Consider the following 20819-nt stretch of genomic DNA (forward strand, 5'->3'; position numbering starts at 1 on the left):
GGGAAACAGAACACTTGTCATGCACGTGCAGCGTCCTGGGTTGGACACCTAATACTAGGAAAAAACTTCTTCCTAGAAGGAACAATGTCAGACTTGTCTTGGTCCTGTGCCTAACATTTGATGTTACAGTAGGCTGTGTTTCCAAGACTTTTTCTGTAGCACCCACATTTTATTCTGCATGAGATGTTATAAAATTCAAGGCATGCCTGATATTTGTTATAAAAGTAACCAATTTATGAATTCTAAAATTGTTCAAGAACCTCTAAGTAGTCTCTGTCACCTCTCAGAAACGGAGAGGTCGGTGACATTTAAGAGAAATTAAGAAGGACGAGTTAACATTAACTCGCCTAATCATGAAATTTTGGCTGAAGGTTTCTTAGGGGACAATCCAAACTGCTGCTGGAGTTTGATTGGCTCTTCCTCACAGAATAACACAGAGGATCTCTTAAACAAACGGGTTCCTCCACCCACTACATTACAGATCCCTTAGGGCTGTGTAGGGCCCTATAACATGGATTCCTAACAAGTTCTCAGATAAGCACTGGTACTACCCTGTCTGACAGGAGCATATCTCCTCCTCTTCCTCCTCTCCATCCTTCTCATCTCTCCTAACCACTTCCTCTTCCTCCTCCTCCTCCCCCTCCCCCTCCCCTTCTCCCCCCTCCTCCCACTCCTCCTCCCCCCTCTCCCCCTTCTCCCCCCTCTCCCCCTTCTCCCCCCTCCTCCCCCTTCTCCCCCCTTCTCCCCCCTCCTCCCCCTTCTCCCCCCTCCTCCTCCCCCTCCTCCTCCCCCTCCTCCTCCCCCTCCTCCTCCCCCTCCTCCTCCCCCTTCTCCCCCCTCCTCCCACTCCTCTTTCCTTCAGCTTTTGCTCTCACTTTAAACTCATGCCACTTTTTCCTTCTCTCCTTCAAAATCAATCTCTTCTTGTTTTATTCTCTCTCCCACTCTCTTGTTCTGTGTGTGTGTGTGTGTGTGTGTGTGTGTGTGTGTGTGTGTGTGTGTGTGTATCTCTTTGTCTCTCTGTCTCTCTCTTTCTCATGGTCCCTTTCTGTTTCTATGTGTGTCTCTTGGACTCTCTCTCTCTCTCTCTCTCTCTCTCTCTCTCTCTCTCTCTCTCTCTCTCATTCCTCCTTTTCCCATTCAGGATAGCATTTGGAAGCCTGCACCAGGACCATACTTACAAGAGTTTGTCAGAGGATTTATTCACAGGACAGCATTTACTAAACAGCTACAAAGATCCAGTCATTCACTCAGAAAACATTTACTGAAATTCTACTGCTTTCTGAACCCTGTGCAGAATGAGGAAACAATGTTCTACCCTAAGAAAATGTCTTTCAAAAGACCAAAGACGCAAACAGTACTCAAATGGGTAAATAATCAGAACATTGCCACATGTTGTTGCCCTGAATTAAGCAAGTAAGTTATGAGGTAAAAACATAAAGGACAGTTTTTCCTTCTGTCTGACATTGGAGGAGGCGTCCTCAAACATAGTCCAGAGCCTGACACCGGCAGGTGCTTAGTCGTGTTTGCTGTATGAAAGCACACACCTGAAGAGAAAAGCAAGCAGGAGACAGACAACAAAGCAGATCCAGGTAACGTAGCCAGGTCCTGTGCAAGGACTGTGACCGTTTAGTCACTCGTGGGTTAGTTTTCCCAGTCCACTTGGCTTCTCCTGTACCAGGGAGCTCTCTGACTCGCACCTTGGTCAACCTGGCCTACAGTAGCTCACCTCCTTCCTACTGAGACAACAATTGCTGTTACATGCACCATCCAGCAGGCATGTTCTTACATCAGTGTAAGCCCTGGTGGTGAAATGCTTAGAAAAAGACACTGGTTCTTGGGACAAAATATAATGGTAGTGTTCTGAGCGTGCCTACCACCAGGTGCTGGGCACGAATTCATAGCGCCTTTGTTTTGTGAGTGGAGTCTTGGTGTGTTCCCAATGGGTGGAGCATCACTGTCAACATGGCTGCTGGGTCTGAGTTCCCCTGGGAATGGCCTCACTCACCCTAGGATAAGGAGAGAAGGGAGAACGTCGTGCCTTACTCGAACCAAATTATGTGCAGGTGCAGCCACCACACAACTAACTCCGCTGTGAGGTAACCGACATTTTAGAGGTGCAGGAGGTACAACCCAACTCTACCCCGGGCATTATCACCCAACGACAAACGCTTGTGTCAGGGAGGGAGCACTGGACCACAGATGGACCCCTTAGGCTTAAAGTCCAGAGGACCATCTGACCGCAGATTTTTTTATCTGCAGATCCTGCTTCACAGCTCCTGTAGTCCTTGTAATTTCTTCCAGCACTAGGATAATTAAAATATATTTTGTTAAGACATTTGACTTAGGTCCTTCAAATAATTTCGGAGGAATAAAGGAAGTGAACACTGTTTCCAACCAGATCAAACTTTTATGAACAAAGTGATTTTTAGAGGCACGACTGATAAATATTTCATGGGGTAAGGAGGCTGGGGAAATCAAGGAATGGCTTGGAAGGGTCTCGTGGAGGCAGAAGGGGCTGAAGGTTGAGTTCATCACCATAGGTCAATGATTCAACCCTCCCTCCTTCATGAAATCTTTATAAAAAGGCAAGTATCTGAGGTTGAGGGCTTCCAGGAAGGCGAGGGCTGGGAGGATGACGTGCCCCTGACCCCATGGGGCTGGAGGATCCTGTGTTCAAGAACTTGTACACCCTGTCCTGTACACCTCTTACAGAGTTGTTTGCTTGTGTCTTTAAATTACTCTTTGCAATAAGCCAATAAGTATGAAGAATATATGAGGACAGAGAGTGGCCATTCCCAAACAGCCGTTCTTAACTCCTGGTGAGTGGTGTAAGACTTGGTGTTCATGTTCCTCATATAGCAGTCTCTATGCCTTAGCTGCGAGTTTGTAAGTAACGACTGTGTTAACTCAAACACGATTGTTACCGGGAATCTTTATCACAGCTTTTAAAAGACAACCGTTCGGTGACTGCTGTCTAGTCAGAAGCAGCCACACCCTTCCTGCGGAGTCTGGGAAAGGTTTCCTGATGACCAGGAGAAAATGTTATCCACTGTAGCGGTGCAGAATAACGGTCTGCACTCCTGGAATGCAGTGACTTCTACAGTAAACGCAAGGCCATTAGATGGACTCCACAGCAGTTGAGGAATTCCAAACTAAGAAGCAAGCCGATGTGTTCATACTTTATACAGTTTCATAAACTCTACATCAAAAAAAAAAAAAAAAAAAGACCTAGGAGATGAGTCCTGTGCTTCCTGGAACCTGTAGCCGTATTTATGAATTAACACTGTAGCTATGGTTCCATTGTTTTAGAGCGTTACTTTATGTGTGTGATTGCTTTGTTTGCAGTTATGCGATGTGCATCACATGCATGTCTGGTGCCCGTAAGGTCAGAAGAACACCCAGGTCCCTGGAACCGGAGTTCAGGGTGGTTGTGAATCACCATGTGAGTGCTGGGAACCAAACCCAGGTCTTCTACAAAAGCAGTTAGTGTTCTTAACTGCTCAGCTCCCTCTGCAGCCCCCGTAAGTCCTAGCAGTTTAAGTTGGCTCTGCTGTCTCATTCGCTATAATTTTTTGTGGGGTAATTAGAACCCGCAAAGCACTGGAAGCTCTGTTTTCAGCCTTCAGATGTTAAAGACAGATACCAATAAAGTATGCAATTACATTCCTTTGGACAAGAAATGCTTATAACTATGGGCTTTTCCCATCATGTGCTGATATGATTCTTCAGCTATATGGGGGACATTAAAAATGATTTAAACTCCATTATTCTAAATATATATGTTCATCTTTATAGCTCAAAAATAAAATAGGTTTAAAGACACAAGTTCTTACTTCCCAACTGCTCTTCCTAGACTCACCGCTATCAGGTTCCTGTTCATTTGGAAGCTGAGCTGTGATTCAGGGGGATGTTTCAATCACAGTCCCGTCTGCTCCTCCTCAAAGGTCTTCTGGTACACCTGTCTAAGTCATAAGGAAGGATTATTCGATCCACTAGAAAACTGGTCAAGAAGGATGCAACATGCCAGGGAATGTGTGCGTGCATGTATGTGTGCACACACACATACCCGTGCAAGAGAGTGACTATTTAGTGTATTTAAGTGGGAAGACTGCAAATCAGAAAAATGTAAAGACCCAGAGAAAGGGACAAAGAAAAACACAAACATCAGGAATTAGTAAATGGGTCTTCAGTAGTGAGTGAATTTTAAAAAGAACCAAAATAAAATAACAGAATGAAATGATTGGATGCACCTGCTGCTGGACGAGCTAACCAACCCTTGTTCAAATAAGGTTTGCAAAGTTGCTTTACCACTTGCAATGTTACAGGAACTCTCTCTGTGGAGCTTTTAGAATATTGTTCTTCAACTGAGGTCGCCTTGTGCTCCGAATACAGAAAGGTAAGGAGGGGGTAATGTTGAAGAAGAGTGAGATGAGCAGTAACTTCTGTGGAGACTCAAGGCAGTTGGTGCTTGTAAGGAAGCACAATGCTAGAAGTGCACCGAGAATGGAGGGGAGAGGGGGACTTCGAGTAACTAGGCAGAAAGGTATGCCAGGCTGAAAGTGCAGAGAATGGAAATGCAGTTAGTGAGGCAAGCAACCTGGGTGGAGAAACAGGAAATTCTGCATTTTCCCCAAAGCATGCAGGCGCGTGATGTTCAGTGGGTACTTGCTGACTTACCAGGGCGAGTCACACTTGTGTGCAGCTGCTGCTAAAAGCCCTGGGTGTCTGAATGGGATAAAACTCCATTTTTCATTAAGAAATAGTGACAAGCATGTTTTCCAAAAGAACAGAAGAAATTCTCACTTTTTCAAGTCGTCTACATTCTCCCAAAGTAAGTCTTAGTCATAAGTGTCCAAGAACATGTTTATCTACTCTGTAATGTGTGTGTGTGTGTGTGTGTGTGTGTGTGTGTGTGTGTTGGGGGGATATATCGTATTCCTTCCAGTGATTTGAAATGTAGTATAATGATCCACACAAGATAGTTATTGACAACCTCCCTGATTGTGCCAATCAGGACTTTTGAGTCCTTATTAATGGCCTGACCAAGAGCAGTTTCATGGTGCCCAAGCTCAGGGAGATGGCCTTTTTAAAAGGCAAAGCCCAAAAGTTTTGAGGATCAGAGACCCTCAAAAATCTTCATTCCTGACAGAGCATAGAAGCCATTTTAGACACAACTTGCCAACTATTTTGCTTAATACACCTGGACCATAGCCTAAGCACGAAATCTCAACTGTGTTGCCAATTCAGACATGACAATTGTGGGGAGGGGGATAGGTAGCTAAGAACTATCTGAAGCAAACAGAAAAGGGGATTTGAACAGGACTGCCTTGTTTTTGTTACTTTGTTACTTGGCTATGGTTTTGGTTAAGTACCTCAAAACCTTACAACTGTGGCTGCGAAGTTTCGCTATTATTACCTTTGTACCATTAAGTACTTTTGCTTTTCGGGTGGGGTTATTTCTAGGACCTACTTTTAGACACATTTCTTCAGGGTCTAGTAGAGTTTCTAATGTCCTTGCAGTTAGTGTGGAAAGGGCCGCAGCTACTTTAAAAGGTGTAGGAAGAAGCTGAGGCCCTGGAGTGTCTCCCAGTGAACAGGGTTGACAACCACTTTCTTCTCTCGACTGGGGAGGGCATGGCATGCCCTTCCACTGGGGTAGTCAGCGGTGAAGTTGCTTGCTGGGGCTAGAGTACATGGGTAATGATTATTTTGCTGTGGGTTCACCATATTTGCCTAAGATTTAAGGAATGCACAGACCTGTGCTAGAGGAATGGGACCGTGGATGGAGAGATGGAACTCCTGTTGATGGGCGGGCTCTTCGCGGGTCTTTTCTCTCTGGCTGATGTCAGAGGATATACACTGTGACAAATGAGTGTTTTGAGGTGAGAAGGACTAAAGCCCTCTAATAAAAGGCTTCAGGAAAAGAGTGTGGGCGACCCAGGGAAATGTGCTCAGGTCAAGTTTAAGCCTGGGAAAAAGAGGCTCTGGAGAAAGATAGGAAGGAAGATAGAGAGGGGGGCGCTGGGTGTGCAGAGGGGAGGGGGGCTGAAAAGTGAGAGGGCTCAAGCACTATTTAGTGGTTTGACGACAGGATTGAGGACTACTGAGAAGGAAAAAAAGTGAAAGTTGAGGAGGAGGAGAAAGCAGGACCCCGCGGCTCTGGAAGGGACCCTTGGCCCGGGTGAAAGCAACGGAGTCAGGAGGGGGTGGCAGCTTGGCTGGCCTCAGGCCCCTTTGGCAGCCTCAGGCGTTGGCTCCTCAGGGCTCCCTCCCTCTCCCGAGCATTGTTCCTTTGCCGGGAGACAAGGAAATTGCATTTTGATTGCGGAAGTCCCGGACGGGGTTGGGGGCGAGGCAGCTCGGGTCAGAATGGCAGCGTGGGAAGGGCTGTGCGTCGCGGGTCCCCGCCGCCTGTCGTGTCCGCAGCCCGCCCGGGGCGGCAGCAGAAGCAGCGGCGGCCTCAGCGCTTGAGCATCGCCAGCCCCGAGGGTAGCGCGCTGCGCCCGCGGGGCGCGCTGAGCGCGCAACAAGTGGTACCCGAGGTGTCCCTGGCTGGCTTCCCAGCGAAATGCTGAGCCATGGAGCCCTACTAGCCTTGTGGATCGCACTGAGCGTCCTGCAGGTAAGCAGCAGAGGGAGCAGGGGCTGCGGATGATGCTCCACCCCCGCCAAGAACCGAATCCATCCTGTCGCGGACCTCAGGGGCTGAGCTGCTAGAAGGAAATCTCTTGCTCCTGTCCTTCTGTATAGGAGAACCATTCTCTCCTGAACCCCTACGGTTTACCAAACTGACAGCTCGTTCTGCTGTCAAGAAAGCAACCTTCTGTCTGCAGCTGCTCCGGGGGGAGGTGGGACCACAAGGGTGAAAGTCGCCTGTCAGCCACTTCCCCCGTGGGCCCTTTTCTGGGCTGGAGGATGAGAGGCCAGCTGAGGCTAGACTCCGGGGGTGAGGACAGGTGACTTGGGGAGGTTGCTGCGGACATCTCTGAGCCGTGCCGGATGTGGACTTAATCTGTGCTGTCTGATTCTTTTACAGACTGGAGTGGCAGAGCAAGTGAAATGTAACTTCACGGTGCTGGAGTCCAAGGTCTCTAGCTTGTCAGCGTCTATCCAGTGGAGGACGTTCGGGTCACCCTGTAACTTTAGCCTCATCTACAGCAGTGATACCTCAGGGCCCTTGTGGTGCCATCCCATTCTGATAGACAACTTTACCTACGGATGTGACCCCAAGGATTTACAAGCAGGGACCATCTATAACTTCAGGATTGTTTCTCTGGATGGCGAAGAGAGAAGTCTGGTCTTACAGACAGGTAAAGCATTAACAGGTGTAATGGACGGCCAAACCACTCTAAGCTGAGCCTTGCTTTTCCTACTGGAGCTTTCCTTTGATCTGCAGGCATATAAAAAGGAAATATATATTTATTTATATATTTTATATGTTACATATCATACATCTCTTCGATCTGTAGGCATTTAAAAAGGAAATATATGTTTGCTTATATATTTTATATACATATTATATATTATATATATTTAGAGCGAGAAATACTTGCGATGATATTGGACCACGACTTCTAGTTGGCTGAGATCTGGTCAGTGTAGCTTGCTTGACTCTTAAAGATGCCCTAAGCGATCTGAACAGCAGCTGACTAAATAGCGCCTAGAAAGGGGGGTAAGAGGGGTACAGAGGAGAGAGGGGTGGCAGGAGGAATTTTTTAAACTGATAGGGTTTGAACTTCATCGCATTAAACTGTCAAACATCAGGTCATTTTAAGTAACTGTTTTGAGAGTAAAGTTGTGAGGATTGAGGATGTGCTTGGTTGTACGTATAAGATGTGAACCAGGACGTAAACGCGTCAGGAATAAGATTATTCATAGGGAAAGTTGGAAAAGTCCCTTGAAATGAGGGTGCAGAGATGATTTTGTGTTTCTTGAACTATAAAGCAGCAGAGAACATTTTTTGATCGCTCTGAACTTCAGGTCAGTGGCTTCCCAGCTACTCACTCCCTCCTCGTGTGGCTACTCCCTCCACGTGTGGATGCTAAGAGTCTGTGCCCCTCCAACACACACATCCCATTTTCTTACCTGTGAAACAAGAGACTGGCCAGTGCTGCAGGCCCCTAGCTCTTCCACCCACGGAGACTATCACAAGCATTTCTGGCGGGAGCCTCAGCCCACGAGGCACTGCAAATTCTCCAATCACATAGTCTACCAACTCTCTTCCTTCGACCAGAAGTTCACATCGAAGAGGAAAGTTGTGAAAGCCTCATCGAGAAACGGGTCGCCTTTATGATCCCTTCCCATTCCGACCAGAGCAAAGGTGATTGCTTTGGCCATAGCTCTGTGAAGACCACCTGTCTGTCAGAGGGGCGATGCAAGCAGTGTCATGAGATTCAGGGAGCCCCTGCCATGAATCATTAATCTGTCTCTTTAAAGCCACAGTGCACACTTACAGCATTTGACTTTCTGCAGATGAAACCTGACCACTAAAGGATCCTTAGTTTGAAAAGATAAACTGCTTGTTAAGAATGGGCTTGTGTGGAATCAGAGAGAGAAAACGCAGATGGTTTTTCCGGGAGTTGAAGCAGCTGGATTTTCAGTCATTGCTTTGCATTGCGTTTTTGGAAATTAAAGATGGCTCCGTGAATGCTCATGTTACTGTGATGATGACTGTGGGATGTTGAACCTCCTCGGACTTCCAGATATGGGGTCTCACTGGAAAGGGTTTCAACAGTGTGGATTTAGTGGAGCAGAGAGATTGTTTTTGAAGTAGTTGTATTTTCAGAAGGTTCTGGGAAAATCCTAAGCCTTAAGGAGCTTGGAGACAGTTGTTTAAACCAAGAATTTGGTTTCTGGACCAAAGATCATGAGCAAAGGTTCACTATAGATAGATATTAGTAGCATAAAACGAGCCTCGAGTCCTTAACACAGGGAGATGTTTCAAGCCCAGAGGCCTTTGGTGAAGCATAAGAAACATTCCTGTTGTATTGACTGCGTCATTTTAGCATGCAGGAGACAGAACCCAGGGCCTGCTTCATACTAGGTAAGCACTGTACAGCTGATCTGCATCTCCGGGTTCACTATTTTCCTAAGGAGGTAGTTTTTACCTTTCCTGGGCTTCAGGATAAATGTGGATTATGAAAATTACAGATGATGTTTTCTTAACAGTCATTTTCCCATGCTCATGTGTATGACAGTGGGATCTCTCTCAGAATTCTCCATATCTTTAAGATAAAGATTTCATTGAAATACAAAATTTTGAATTATATTGTTTAGGGGTGATTTCTAGTTGTTATTCATATGCAGTAATTTCTAGGTCTTCAAGACATGTGAGAAAAAGAACTATTACTCCTCTATATTGATTGCTATAGGAACGAGGTCCATAAGCCATATTTTACTATCACTAAAGCAATGCCAACTAGCACAATATCAACTCCGACAAAGCTTCCAACAAACAAAAGACATCGTTCAAAATGCAAGTTCTCTCCTTGCTGCCTTTTACCAGTCTTATTGATCTAGTATGAACCATAACAAAAGCAAGACTTACTCAGGAACTGACATCAGGCCATTGCTTACATGACCGGGTATGAGTTTTGGTGATAGATTTTTACTGACAGTCCAAACTAGTTAATTGTTTTGTCTTACGTAGATCTAGACTTACGGACTAAAAAAATAATTAAATAAGTAGTGCCTTAGCAATAGTAAACAACACTGCAGACTTGGAAAACGTGAATTCAAATTCAGGTCAGCAAGTATTCGCTGTGCACGATAGCTAAGGGAACATGGCTGGAGAGAGGCCGGTGGGTTTATAAAGTCACAGTACCAAAAATGGCCCCTGTACTTGTAGTCTTGAACAGGCCTCTGAGGTTATACTGACAGTGTCACACGGGCTTACACAGCTTTCCTGAATGAGGACTTTGTCCTGCCCCCTGAGTACCAGACTGTCATAACCCCAGAGAAGATAGTGGGCTATTCTCAAGGGTATCTGCTCATTAACTGGCAATGCAACAAGAATGTTGTGAATGTCAAGTTTACCAGGAAAAAAAAAAAACAAACAAAAAACACAAGAGCCATACCAAACGAATCAGTGGGCATGCTTGGAAGACTGTAACCTGGGGTTCTAAAGCAGAGCTGGGCAAGAGGTAGCCTCTGGTGACCTGTTGGCATTTGAATTATAGCTAGATGCTGTTTGGCTTCCGTAGCATTCATGAAAATCCTGGTTCGTTTCACGGATGTTAAGATGCATAATTCACTGAGCACGTCTTTAATCCCAGCACTTGGGAATCAGAGGCAGGTGAATCTCTTGTGCGTTTGAGCCTTAGCCTGGTCTATATATCAAGTTCCAGGCCAGTCAGAGCTGCATACGGAGACACTGTCAAATAAAAAGGAGAGGGAGCTACATTTTTAGTTCAGTTTTAAGTGTCAGGTTTACAGAAACGTTGTGACAATAGATAGAGCACACAGATATCTCAGATTTCCCTGTTATGACTGTGTTTGTTGCAGTGAACGAGCCAGTGTTATCGTGATTAGCTGTCCATAATGGAGTTTCACTCTCGTTTTTACCCACCTCCCTTCTCTGGCCCTGGATCCTAATTAGGGTCCTACATGACATTCCTTATTGCTGATTGATAATCCAGACAACTTTCAGTATTTAATACCTTTCTCCGACTCCCTCCCCCTCCCCCTTCCCTCCCTCTTCCTCTCTCTCCCTCTCCCCCCCCCCTCCCTTTTCTTCCCTCCTAGGTTTTGCTCTATAGCCCAAGGCTGATGCTTTTCTTAGATTTAGCCTGGGGCTCCAGGTTTTGGGTTTTCAGGAGAAAGACCTTGTACAGAGGTCAAGTTCTCAGTTGGTCACACTGAAGCTCTTTCCCTGAACATGACTTATCACTTTTGGTGTTGAAATGTTGGCTGAGGTAGTTAGTATTCAGTTTCTAATACATTATCTCATCTCCTTGAGTCCAGTGAACTAAAGGTGGGAAATTTACCTGGGGAGTGAATATTCACAGGCATTGTTCATCTTGTTAATCTCAGCTACTTAATAATCTTTCTAGAAAAAATGTCCAAAAATCCCCACCCTCAAATGATTTTAATTATCTTAGCATGGTGAATTTCTTGCTCTGTATAAAAAAACATTTAGTCACTTTAACTTTCAAGTTACTGCAGAAAATATTACCTGCATTCCAAAATGTTATTTATTGTACTGGATTGGCTAAGGCTGCCACACCAAAACTTGAGTGATCTAAAAACAAAATTGATTTTTTTTCCCTCACTCTTTGGGGCTAGGATTCGAAGGTCAAAATGTCTACAGTTTTTCTGACCTTCTAGGCTTTTTTTCTTAGTGTGACAGATCTGTCCATTCATGTCCCTCTTCTCTTCTCCCCTCGCCTCTCCTCTCCCCTCCCTTCCAGTCCCCTCCCCTCTCCTCTGCTCTCTTCTCTCCTCTCATTTCCCTTTCCCTGCCCTTCCCTTCTCTTTTTTTCTCTTCTCCAAAGAACACTAGTCCTATTAGATCCAACCTAATGACCCCATTTTATCTTGCTCACCTCTTTAAAGACCACACCTCTATCAAATACAGCCTCATTCCAAGGTTTCTAGGCTTGCAGTTTCAACCTACAAGTTAAATGTAACTTTAAATACAGTAAATTACTTCTGCAAACCATCTGTAACTTTCTGCCATCAAAACGTTTGGCACAGATCGCCACTTTAAAAGTTCCTGGTTCCTATGCTATTCGAAACGAACATGAACTTAGAAATAATAGAGCCAGGTCACCAAAGTGCATCAGAGAACACCGCAAGTGGTGATCCATTGACATCACTCATTAGCAGTGAGATTTGGTGACCACGCCTTCATATATGTGGTTCAGTCTCTAAGGCTTGGCATTACGTATTGTGATTCACGGGAAGAAAGGTGGTTTCTTGTTTGGTTGGTTGATCCTTTTCTTTCTTTCTTCCTTTCTTTCCTTCTTTCTTTCTTTCATTTGTTTAGTGGTTTTGTAGTATAAAACCTTCCTTGATTAGTACATGAAAGGAGAAAATGTCTGTTATGTTGACTGTGTATGTTTTGCTGTTGTTGTTGTTATTGTTTTTCGGTTTTGCTTGCTTATTTGGTTTTGCCTTGGTTTTTGCTTTTCAGACAGGGTCTCCCTATGTGCTCCCAGGCTGGTCTCAAACTCATGACAACTCCCTCTCAGTCTCTCATGAATATACCATTTGATGTTATCTCTCTCATGGAGGCTGGAATGGGCGGGCATTCAGAGGGGAGAGTTTGTTTAATAGTTCAGAGATGGATTCTGAAGGCAGAGGGCCTCCACTCTTCACTGGCCAGGATGTGTGAAGAAAGTTGCCTTCTGCCCTGGGACTATTTGTTTATGGAGTGGGGTAAAAAATAAATAATGCTTACTTCATGGGGATATTAAGAGACTTTGCTGTCTTTATTCTGGTTATCAAGTCCTACTCGGCCTTCCAAAATTGCTGGCGTTTGTCTCCTTCCCGAAGCTCACATCTTAAGCCCACAGTCCGTGGATATCATTCTCCGCCTTTCCATTTTAGCATCAAGATTTCCTTTATTACTGGATAGGCCAAGCATCCCAACCCAAAAGAATCGGAAATCCTCCAAAATCGGAAACTTTTCGAGTACTGGGATGATGTCACAAGTGGAAGATTCCACACCATGAAACTCCCTTTTCTGCGGATTTTATTTTTTCAAAGTCTATAAAATTACCTTTATGCTAAGTGCATAAGATATGCGAATGTTGTGTCTAGTCTTGTGCTCAGCCCTCAAGATATCTCATTATATGGAAATACTTAAAAAAAAAAAAAAACCTCCAAACTTGAGACATGTTTGTTCCAAGCACTTTAAGTAAGGGGAAATCACCCTGTTACCCTGTCACCCTGTCACCCTGTGTGGAGCACAGTATTAGCCACAAGACTCACAACAACCACACTCTACAAGGTGCCCTTCGTGTGCCCAGGCTACTTAACGCTTCACCCATGTTGCCTCTTAGCATAACTCTGAAAAAATAGCCACTGCTGGTTCAATGTAAGGTAAGGAACTGAAGCAAGGGAGAAAATGCCTCGCCTGTGGCCATCCTTGTGATTAACGCCAGCGTTAGGATGTCCCGAGTCAGCGTTAGCCACCTCGTAATTCATCTTACTCTGTCTGTTCCTCTCGTGTCTTGGATTCGCAGATGGCTGGTTTGACTGGTACTCAGCGGGTACATAGTGCTCTGTCTGATGACCTGGGAAACGATATGGTAGTTTGCATTGTTGTTAACAACGTGAGTAGCATGTCGATTTCACCGTGGTAGAGGACGAGGCAAATGGTTGGTGAAACTGCTCTTACTTCCTTTTAAGTTGTGAGAGGTTTACACGTACCTTGTGCCGGCCTGATGTATTGGCACAATGGCATTATATATTCTATATTAGCATAATTTATTTTGGCATCGTTAAAGTCAGCAAAAAAAAACTGACTGAGCCAAATATCAGTAACAGAAAAGGAAATTCTTCCTACTAGAAATCTATTAACTGTGCTGAGGGCTGTGGGGAATTCCTTTTCTAGGCTTTTTTTTTTTCCTTCTCATTTTCAAGTACAGGTAGCGGGAATTATCTGGGGTCATGCTCTACCCTCACCTGATTTCCATGAATTAAAAAAAAAAAACACTTCCAATTGTTTTTGTTGAATCATTAATATCCATTCCAGTCTATATAAAATGCCAAGTAAATAGACCTTGCTATCAACCAAGCTTGCTACCCACCCACTTTTAAGTAAGATGGATAGATATCCCAGTTTCTGTAAATCTATCAGAACTTGGCATAAAGGTCTCCTGGGACGGAGTGGGACGGTAAAGAAAGATAAAATTAAAAAGAAGGGAGGCAGCCAGAGACAGGAAAGCCTTGAGCGCCTGTCAGAAAACTTGGCCTTCGGTGAGTGCTAACGAAGTTCTTGTAGCTGCAAGGTGGGAGAGGCTGGTGGATGGAGAGGCCAACCTGAAATAAACTGACAAAAGTAAAGACATGGAATAGGGACAAGACTTAAACATCTCGAGTAATCTGGCACAAAGCGACAGGACTTCAGGGACACACAGTAAGACTCCCTTGAGAAGTCAGCATCCACTTCAGGGCATGACTCTGGCTGTCATCTTTTTTTTTTACCCTCCCCCCATTGCCGCCTTCCCCACAACAATCACGTTCACTGGGGGTTCAGTCTTAGCAGGACCCAGGGCTTCCCTTCCACTGGTGCTCTTACTAGGATATTCATTGCTACCTATGAGGTCAGAGTCCAGGGTCAGTCCATGTATAGTCTTTAGGTAGTGGCTTAGTCCCTGGAAGCTCTGGTTGCTTGGCATTGTTGTACATATGGGGTCTCGAGCCCCTTCAAGCTCTTCCAGTTCTTTCTCTGATTCCTTCAACAGGGGTCCCGTTCTCAGTTCAGTGGTTTGCTGCTGGCATTCGCCTCTGTATTTGCTGTATTCTGGCTGTGTCTCTCAGGATCTGGCTGTCATCTTATACGTGTCTCTTTCCCAGACTCTTAAAATTCTTGTTTAACTCTGTTACAACCTCCTCCTCCTCCTCTTCTTCATTTATTTATTTTATGTATATGAGTACACTGTAGTTGTCTTCAGACACACCAGAAGAGGGCATCAGATCCCATTACAGATGGTTGTGAGCCACCATGTGGTTGCTGGGAATTGAACTCAGGACCTCTGGAAGAGCAGTCAGTGCTCTTAACCACTGAGCCATCTCTCCAGCCCCCACCATCACTTCTTAATCAACTCCAACTTAGTTTCCTAAGATTAGAGATAAACCAGTATGTGCCTGCTAGAATTGTAGACATGAGCATTGTCTGGTTTGAGTATGCTCTCAACAGAGGACTTCTGTAAATATGGCTGTCTGTCACTCCATGGCCATCTAGCTCTGCTGTGGTTATACTGAATACGCAGTGCAGAGCAGCCCTGGGTCAGATACTTGGCTGCACCTCCTGGTGCCTGTGTATGGTGTTTCTTTTCCAACGGAGGAGGCTCACTGTGAGTCAAGGCGTCCTACACATAACTTAGGTTCTGTGGTCCTGGTGACGCCACTGCACAGGTTGACTGCGTTCTTCTTGGTTTACGTTTATTTCTAAAGTGAACTCAGTCATTTCATACTTGAAGCCTAGGAATTCACATGTCAATAAACACGAATGTTTTCAGTAACCTCACTGATAAAAATTAAAAGAATAGAATATTACTTGCATTAGAGATATAACTTTCTCCTTTCCAAGTGACTTTTTTTTTTTTTTAAAGAAAGCCTAATTCATTTTGACTTAGGAATTTTGCCAAGCTTTGTCTTTCCTTTTGAGAACAGAAAAACTGGCCTGGCAGTTACATAACTGAATTGTCAAACAATATTAAAATCTGCCTGCCCACACACACAACATACATATATACATACATACATACATACATACATACATACATACATACATACATACGGAATTCGGGGCTGGGAGATGGCTCAGTGGATTAAGTACTTTTCATGCACACATGAAGGCTTGATTGGGGGCTGGAGAGATGGCTCAGTGGTTAAGAGCACTGACTGCTCTTACAGAGGTCCTGAGTTCAAATCCCAGCAACCACATGGTGGCTCACAACCGTCTGTAATGAGATCCGATGTCCTCTTCTGGTGTGTCTGAAGAGAAGCCTTTTTAAAAAAGGCTTGATCTGGAATCCATCCATATCTACATAATCATGGAAACACACCCAGTTCTCCCCATGTAATGGAGAAAGGACTATGCCAGGTAGCTCATGGGCCAGTCAGCCTGGTGAACCCAGGGACAAGGAAATCCTGTTTCCAACAAGGTGGAATGCAACACCACCCAAGGTTGCAGTGTAGCCCCCACCTACGTGCCAGGGCATACCTGTGCAGTAGCACTCACACACACCAACATGCACACGCAGGCACAAACCATGCACACTGACACAGGTCCGGGAAGCTTGTACCCTAAGTAGAAGCATCTGACTTGGAATCCAAATGTTTTTAATACCCTGGCGGTCTACAAACTCTTTAGCTCCTACAGCGGGCAGAGCAGTGTGGAGCAGCGCCAGCACCAAAGCTTTATCACAGTTTAAATGGGGTTTTAAGTGTTTGTTTCCAGGGCAGGTTCTCGCAGCCCAGGCACTTCCCTGTTTCTTTGTTCTGCCGGATGTCCAAAGGATTGATTGTTTTGTTTTCTGGCTCCAAGAGATTAGTTAAAGTCTGCATTTCTGAAGTTCAACCTCTAGGCACGCAACCTTAAAATTCATTTTTACCACTCATAGTTTGCAGACTGTGTATATTTAGATTATACTGGTCATAACATTGTCTTTAACCTTTCTCTGGCTTGGGGGTAGACATAGATGGCAAGGCTTGACTCTCTCTGCAGCTGGTACTGCGTGAAATTACCCCTTTCACCCTCGTCCTTAAAGTGCTGCTTCAGCAAAAATGTTCCTACTTGGTCCCACCATGTTGTTTTTGAGGCTCGCTGGCCATCAGACGCTCACATGGTGGATACTGTATTCTTTCCAGGTAACTAAAAACCTTTGTGTGAGGAGAAATTATCTCCTTTCCTTTTAATACAGCATCTGTTGTGTAGGGTAAGTAACATTTACTCTCATCACTACCCCCCAAAACTCTAGTTTTCACTTAAAAAAAATCCATAAATAAAACTCATCTTGGGAAGTTTTTATTTAAACTTAAGAGTCAGAATTTTAAAAAAAAAAAAAAGTCAAAAAAGTATATCCAAAATTTTGTCAAGACCTTTTCTCGTAACAAAAACCATTGAAGATATTATCAGTTTAGTTTGCAAAAAAAAATTTTATTTTATTTTTGCCTCCTTGTTATCCACGATTCAGGAGAAAACATCTATTTCTTTGATAAACAAAACAGAAATAAAGTTTTGTACCCATCACATGCTGGGTGAAGTATCCTCTATATCTGGTTTGCTCATAAAATTCCTTGGAACTTTATTATTTATTATTATAATTATTTATAAATTTCTTGCTTTATTTACTTATCTATTTATTATTTCACTCCAGACAAGTAGGGAGATAGAAGCTTCGATGGAATGTCATATAAGTGGTGTGCCGTGGAGCCAAGATTTGAACACAGCTCTTTCTAGTTCCAAAATCCGAGCTCTGCATCACTGGTTCTGTGGCTGATAAATCAGTGTGTAATAAGAACATAATCACAGTGAACTTCGGGTATTACAAACTGCTTAGGTATAGGACCACCAAGCCATAGAGACAGATTCATTCTCTCTCTCTCTCTCTCTCTCTCTCTCTCTCTCTCTCTCTCTCTCTCTCACACACACACACACACACACACACACACACACACACACACACACACATTTCCTTGGTTTACTTGTTGGCTATTCTCTGTATTTTTAATAATTACTGACATATTAGTGGCATGTTTAACTTTTACAGAATGATGAGCTCACATAAATAATAGCACAAAACATAAAGGCATCGGACCTCACGCTGTGTCCCACATATGATGTCTTTCTTGTTCACCCACAGGCCGTCTTAAAGGCTGCCTGTCCACAGATGCCATTTGAATATAGAATAGGGTTAGCTTACTTGTTGGCGTTGTATTCGTCGCAAACGGACATCTTCTTCAAATTGTGCTTTTATTATAAGGTCTATAATTCTTGGTATCATGAGCAAAAGGCCGCCCATCGGGAGGTGGCCAAAGCTGTGGGATCTGTTTAGCTGTGCCACTCAAACAAATGGCCTGATTTATACATTGCTCCCCGATATCTTTTTCTGACTTGTGGAACCCCACCTATCCAGGATTGCCAAGTTTTTCTCAGGTACACATTTCTTGCATGCTCCCTGCATGTGACATAGGACAGCCTAACTCCCCACTGTACTTAAAGAACAGCTGTTCATGAAGTACTGTGGACCTTTGACCCAGTCCCCAATACCAGGATACCCTCTCCATCCTGATTCACGTTCAATGGTGAAGAGTCAGCAGGCACTCAGCAGCTCCCCTAACTGCCCCTGACTGAGAGAACTGAAATGAAGTTAATTGTTAGGTATAAAACCCTGTCCATCCCACCATCTCTGGCAACTCCAGCATGCTCCAGAACTGAGATTTTAAATATTGGTAACCCCAGCTGTTGGGAGCGTCGATATCGGTAAGCAAATCTATTTTAGGATCAGTATCTAATCTGTGTGTTTTGTGACTACCTAACAACTAAAAGCTACCCAAACTTATATCTATAAATGGCACCTAGGATAAACAACCCGGGGAAAAGCTGAGTACAAACTCCTATCATCTATATTCTGGTTGGATCTTCAGTATTGAACCAAGCACACCCTGGATGCTTGTCCCAACACATGCTAGTCAAATGAAAAAGGGCCTTGGTTGAATCTTCAAGATCAGACCAACCTTAACAAAAAGGCCTTCTCAGAAGTAGGAGTTCTTGTCCCTAAGGGGTCAGGGAGCTGTGTCTTTGTGAAATGAGACAGAGGTTTTTGAGGACAGCAATACACCAATGATCCCCACCTCACCCTTTACATTTTTAAGGCATATGAAGGGGCGGGGGGGGGGGGTAGCATCAACAGCTATTTTCAAAGCCCTCATGCTGCCTTCTCCTTGATGCCCTTTGCAGATCCCTTGCCCCCGGCCAGGCTTGAAGTCAACCCCGAGAGGACAACATCAACCACCCTGCAGGTCCGGTGGACTCCCTCTTCTGGAAAAGTCACCTGGTATGAGGTGCAATTATTTGATCAAAACAATCAGAAGATACAGGAAGTCCAAGTTCAAGAAAGTGCCACATGGAGCCAGTACACTTTTCTGAACCTCACAGCGGGTAGCAGTTACAAAATTGGCATCACAGCTGTTTCTGGAGGAAAGCGCTCCTTTCCGGTGTATACCAATGGATCTACCGGTAAGACGGGTGGTGGATAATGGTCATAATGGTTGGCAGTATCTTTTCATCGCTTTCTTCTTTTTGATGGTACTGGGGAATGAAACCTCAGAGACTTCCTGCATGCAGGGCAAACACTCCCCAGCCCTCTCTGGCTCCTTCAAAATTATTCAAGAAACGGGGAAAATGCCACCCATCACAAACGCATGAAGTGAATGTGTCGCTTACATTTACTAGGTGATCACGAGATCGCTCTGGAAGCAGAATTTTCTCTAATTTAAAATAGATACTCCCTACAGGTATGCCTAATTCAAATCCAGGAAAACGAGATTTTCATTTCCCAAATATTCTCGTAATGTTAAATTATGATGTCTTCTAAATACTCCTGGGTTTAAAATAAGTTTTTTGCTTCTTGGCTATGCTGGAAGATAAATTCCTTTGGTGTCCCCGTGAGTCATGTCCCTCCCAGGATGTGCATGACTTCCCTGCCACCGGCCTCTCTCTCTTTTTACCTGGCTATTTCTGTCTCTTCCCATCGTCATCTCCCAGGGTTTGTTCCTTGGTCTCTTCTATTTATTATTTCTCGTCATGCTGTCCTGCACTGCATAGGCAACCCCTGCCTTAATCGCCATACAACAGGGGAGATAAAATAGCCTTTTAGCCCATAAAATCTTTATCAAGGTGCTTAACTGGGCTGGAGAGATGGCTCAGTGGTTAGGAGCACTGACTGCTCTTCCAGAGGTCCTGAGTTCAATTCCCAGCAACCACATGGTGGCTCACAACCGTCTGTAATGGGATCCGATGCCCTCTTCTGGTGTGTCTGAAGACAGCTACCGTGTATTTATATATAATAAATAAATCTTTTTTTAAAAAGATGGTTAACTAATGAAAGTCCCAGTGAACTGTCAAGGCACCATCACTGAGTATTGCTATGAGTTTAAAGTATAGAAAAGAGTATAAACGAATATGCAAACTAAAGAACTCTCTTGTCTTCTACAAGACAAGAATGACCTTGCGGCTGTGTGTCTCTATCCCGCAGGGCCATCTCCAGTGGAAGATATTGGCATTTCCCCCAATCCTAATTCTCTCCTGATTTCCTGGTCTCGTGGTCCTGGGAATGTGGAACAATTCAGGCTGATGCTAATGGATAAAGGGGCCATCGTTCAGGACACAAACGTGGACAAGCGGGACACTTCTTATGCTTTCCGTGGGCTGACCCCTGGCCACCTCTACAACGTCACTATTGTCACCATGGCCTCGGGACTACAAAACTCCAGGTGGAAACTGGGGAGGACCGGTAAGTTCCTCCTCGTTGCCGAACAAGAACAAAGTTCAAACTGAGTTTAAATCTGGCTTGCTATTTGGATAATGGTACTGTAGGACAAATTGAAATTCATGTGAGTTTCAGAAAGACCTTAGCATATATCCACCTTCATGAAGAAAAATGGAAGTGCTGATATGGTTCAAACTTTTCTGTCTAATGCCCACTAAGGCTCCCTGCCTCTGGCTCTTAAGTAGGTATCTATCTTTGTGAGCACCCACAGTGAGCTTAGAGTGCTTTCCTTTTCCATGTATGGAGACATGTTCTTGTATGACAGTCACTTCTAGAACCCTCCACCCAAGAAAACACGACAGGGGACCCAGTGGCTCAGCCTAATCTAAACTGAATACAAAATAATTGGTGTTAATTATTAATGAACTGTTCACTCACTGACTCATTCAGCCCATCCTTCCAGAGCATTAGGTATGTGTCAAGGTTAGTGCCAGTTGAGATAGGCAATGTCAGAGCCCTCCCGGGACTTACATTCAGATGCTCCTAGTTTATATAATGTGTCGATAAACTTCTCTTTGTGAGTTATCTAATTTCATAGTAAGCTGTAAAGTAGACAATGCCTTTGAAGTTGTTCTAGAGGGAAGAGTATAG

The 20819-nt window shown here is 44.4% G+C and overlaps 1 protein-coding gene across 2 annotated transcripts in view; it reads left to right on the top strand.

The window, feature by feature from the left end:
• Ptprb (protein tyrosine phosphatase, receptor type, B) overlaps window positions 1-20819 on the top strand; it is a 104522-nt gene that overhangs the window by 16794 nt on the left and 66909 nt on the right. The window contains 4 exon segments of one of the 2 annotated variants that reach the window (NM_001372134.2): window positions 6347-6625; window positions 7040-7313; window positions 18638-18916; window positions 19935-20192. In NM_001372134.2, the coding sequence (NP_001359063.1) occupies window positions 6572-6625; window positions 7040-7313; window positions 18638-18916; window positions 19935-20192 (865 nt within the window). In that variant the 5' untranslated portion in view covers window positions 6347-6571. 2 annotated transcript variants of the gene reach the window in all.

The sequence above is a fragment of the Rattus norvegicus genome, chromosome 7 (genome assembly GCF_021556685.1).
Source record: "Rattus norvegicus strain SHRSP/BbbUtx chromosome 7, alternate assembly SHRSP_T2T, whole genome shotgun sequence".
NCBI lineage: Eukaryota > Metazoa > Chordata > Mammalia > Rodentia > Muridae > Rattus > Rattus norvegicus.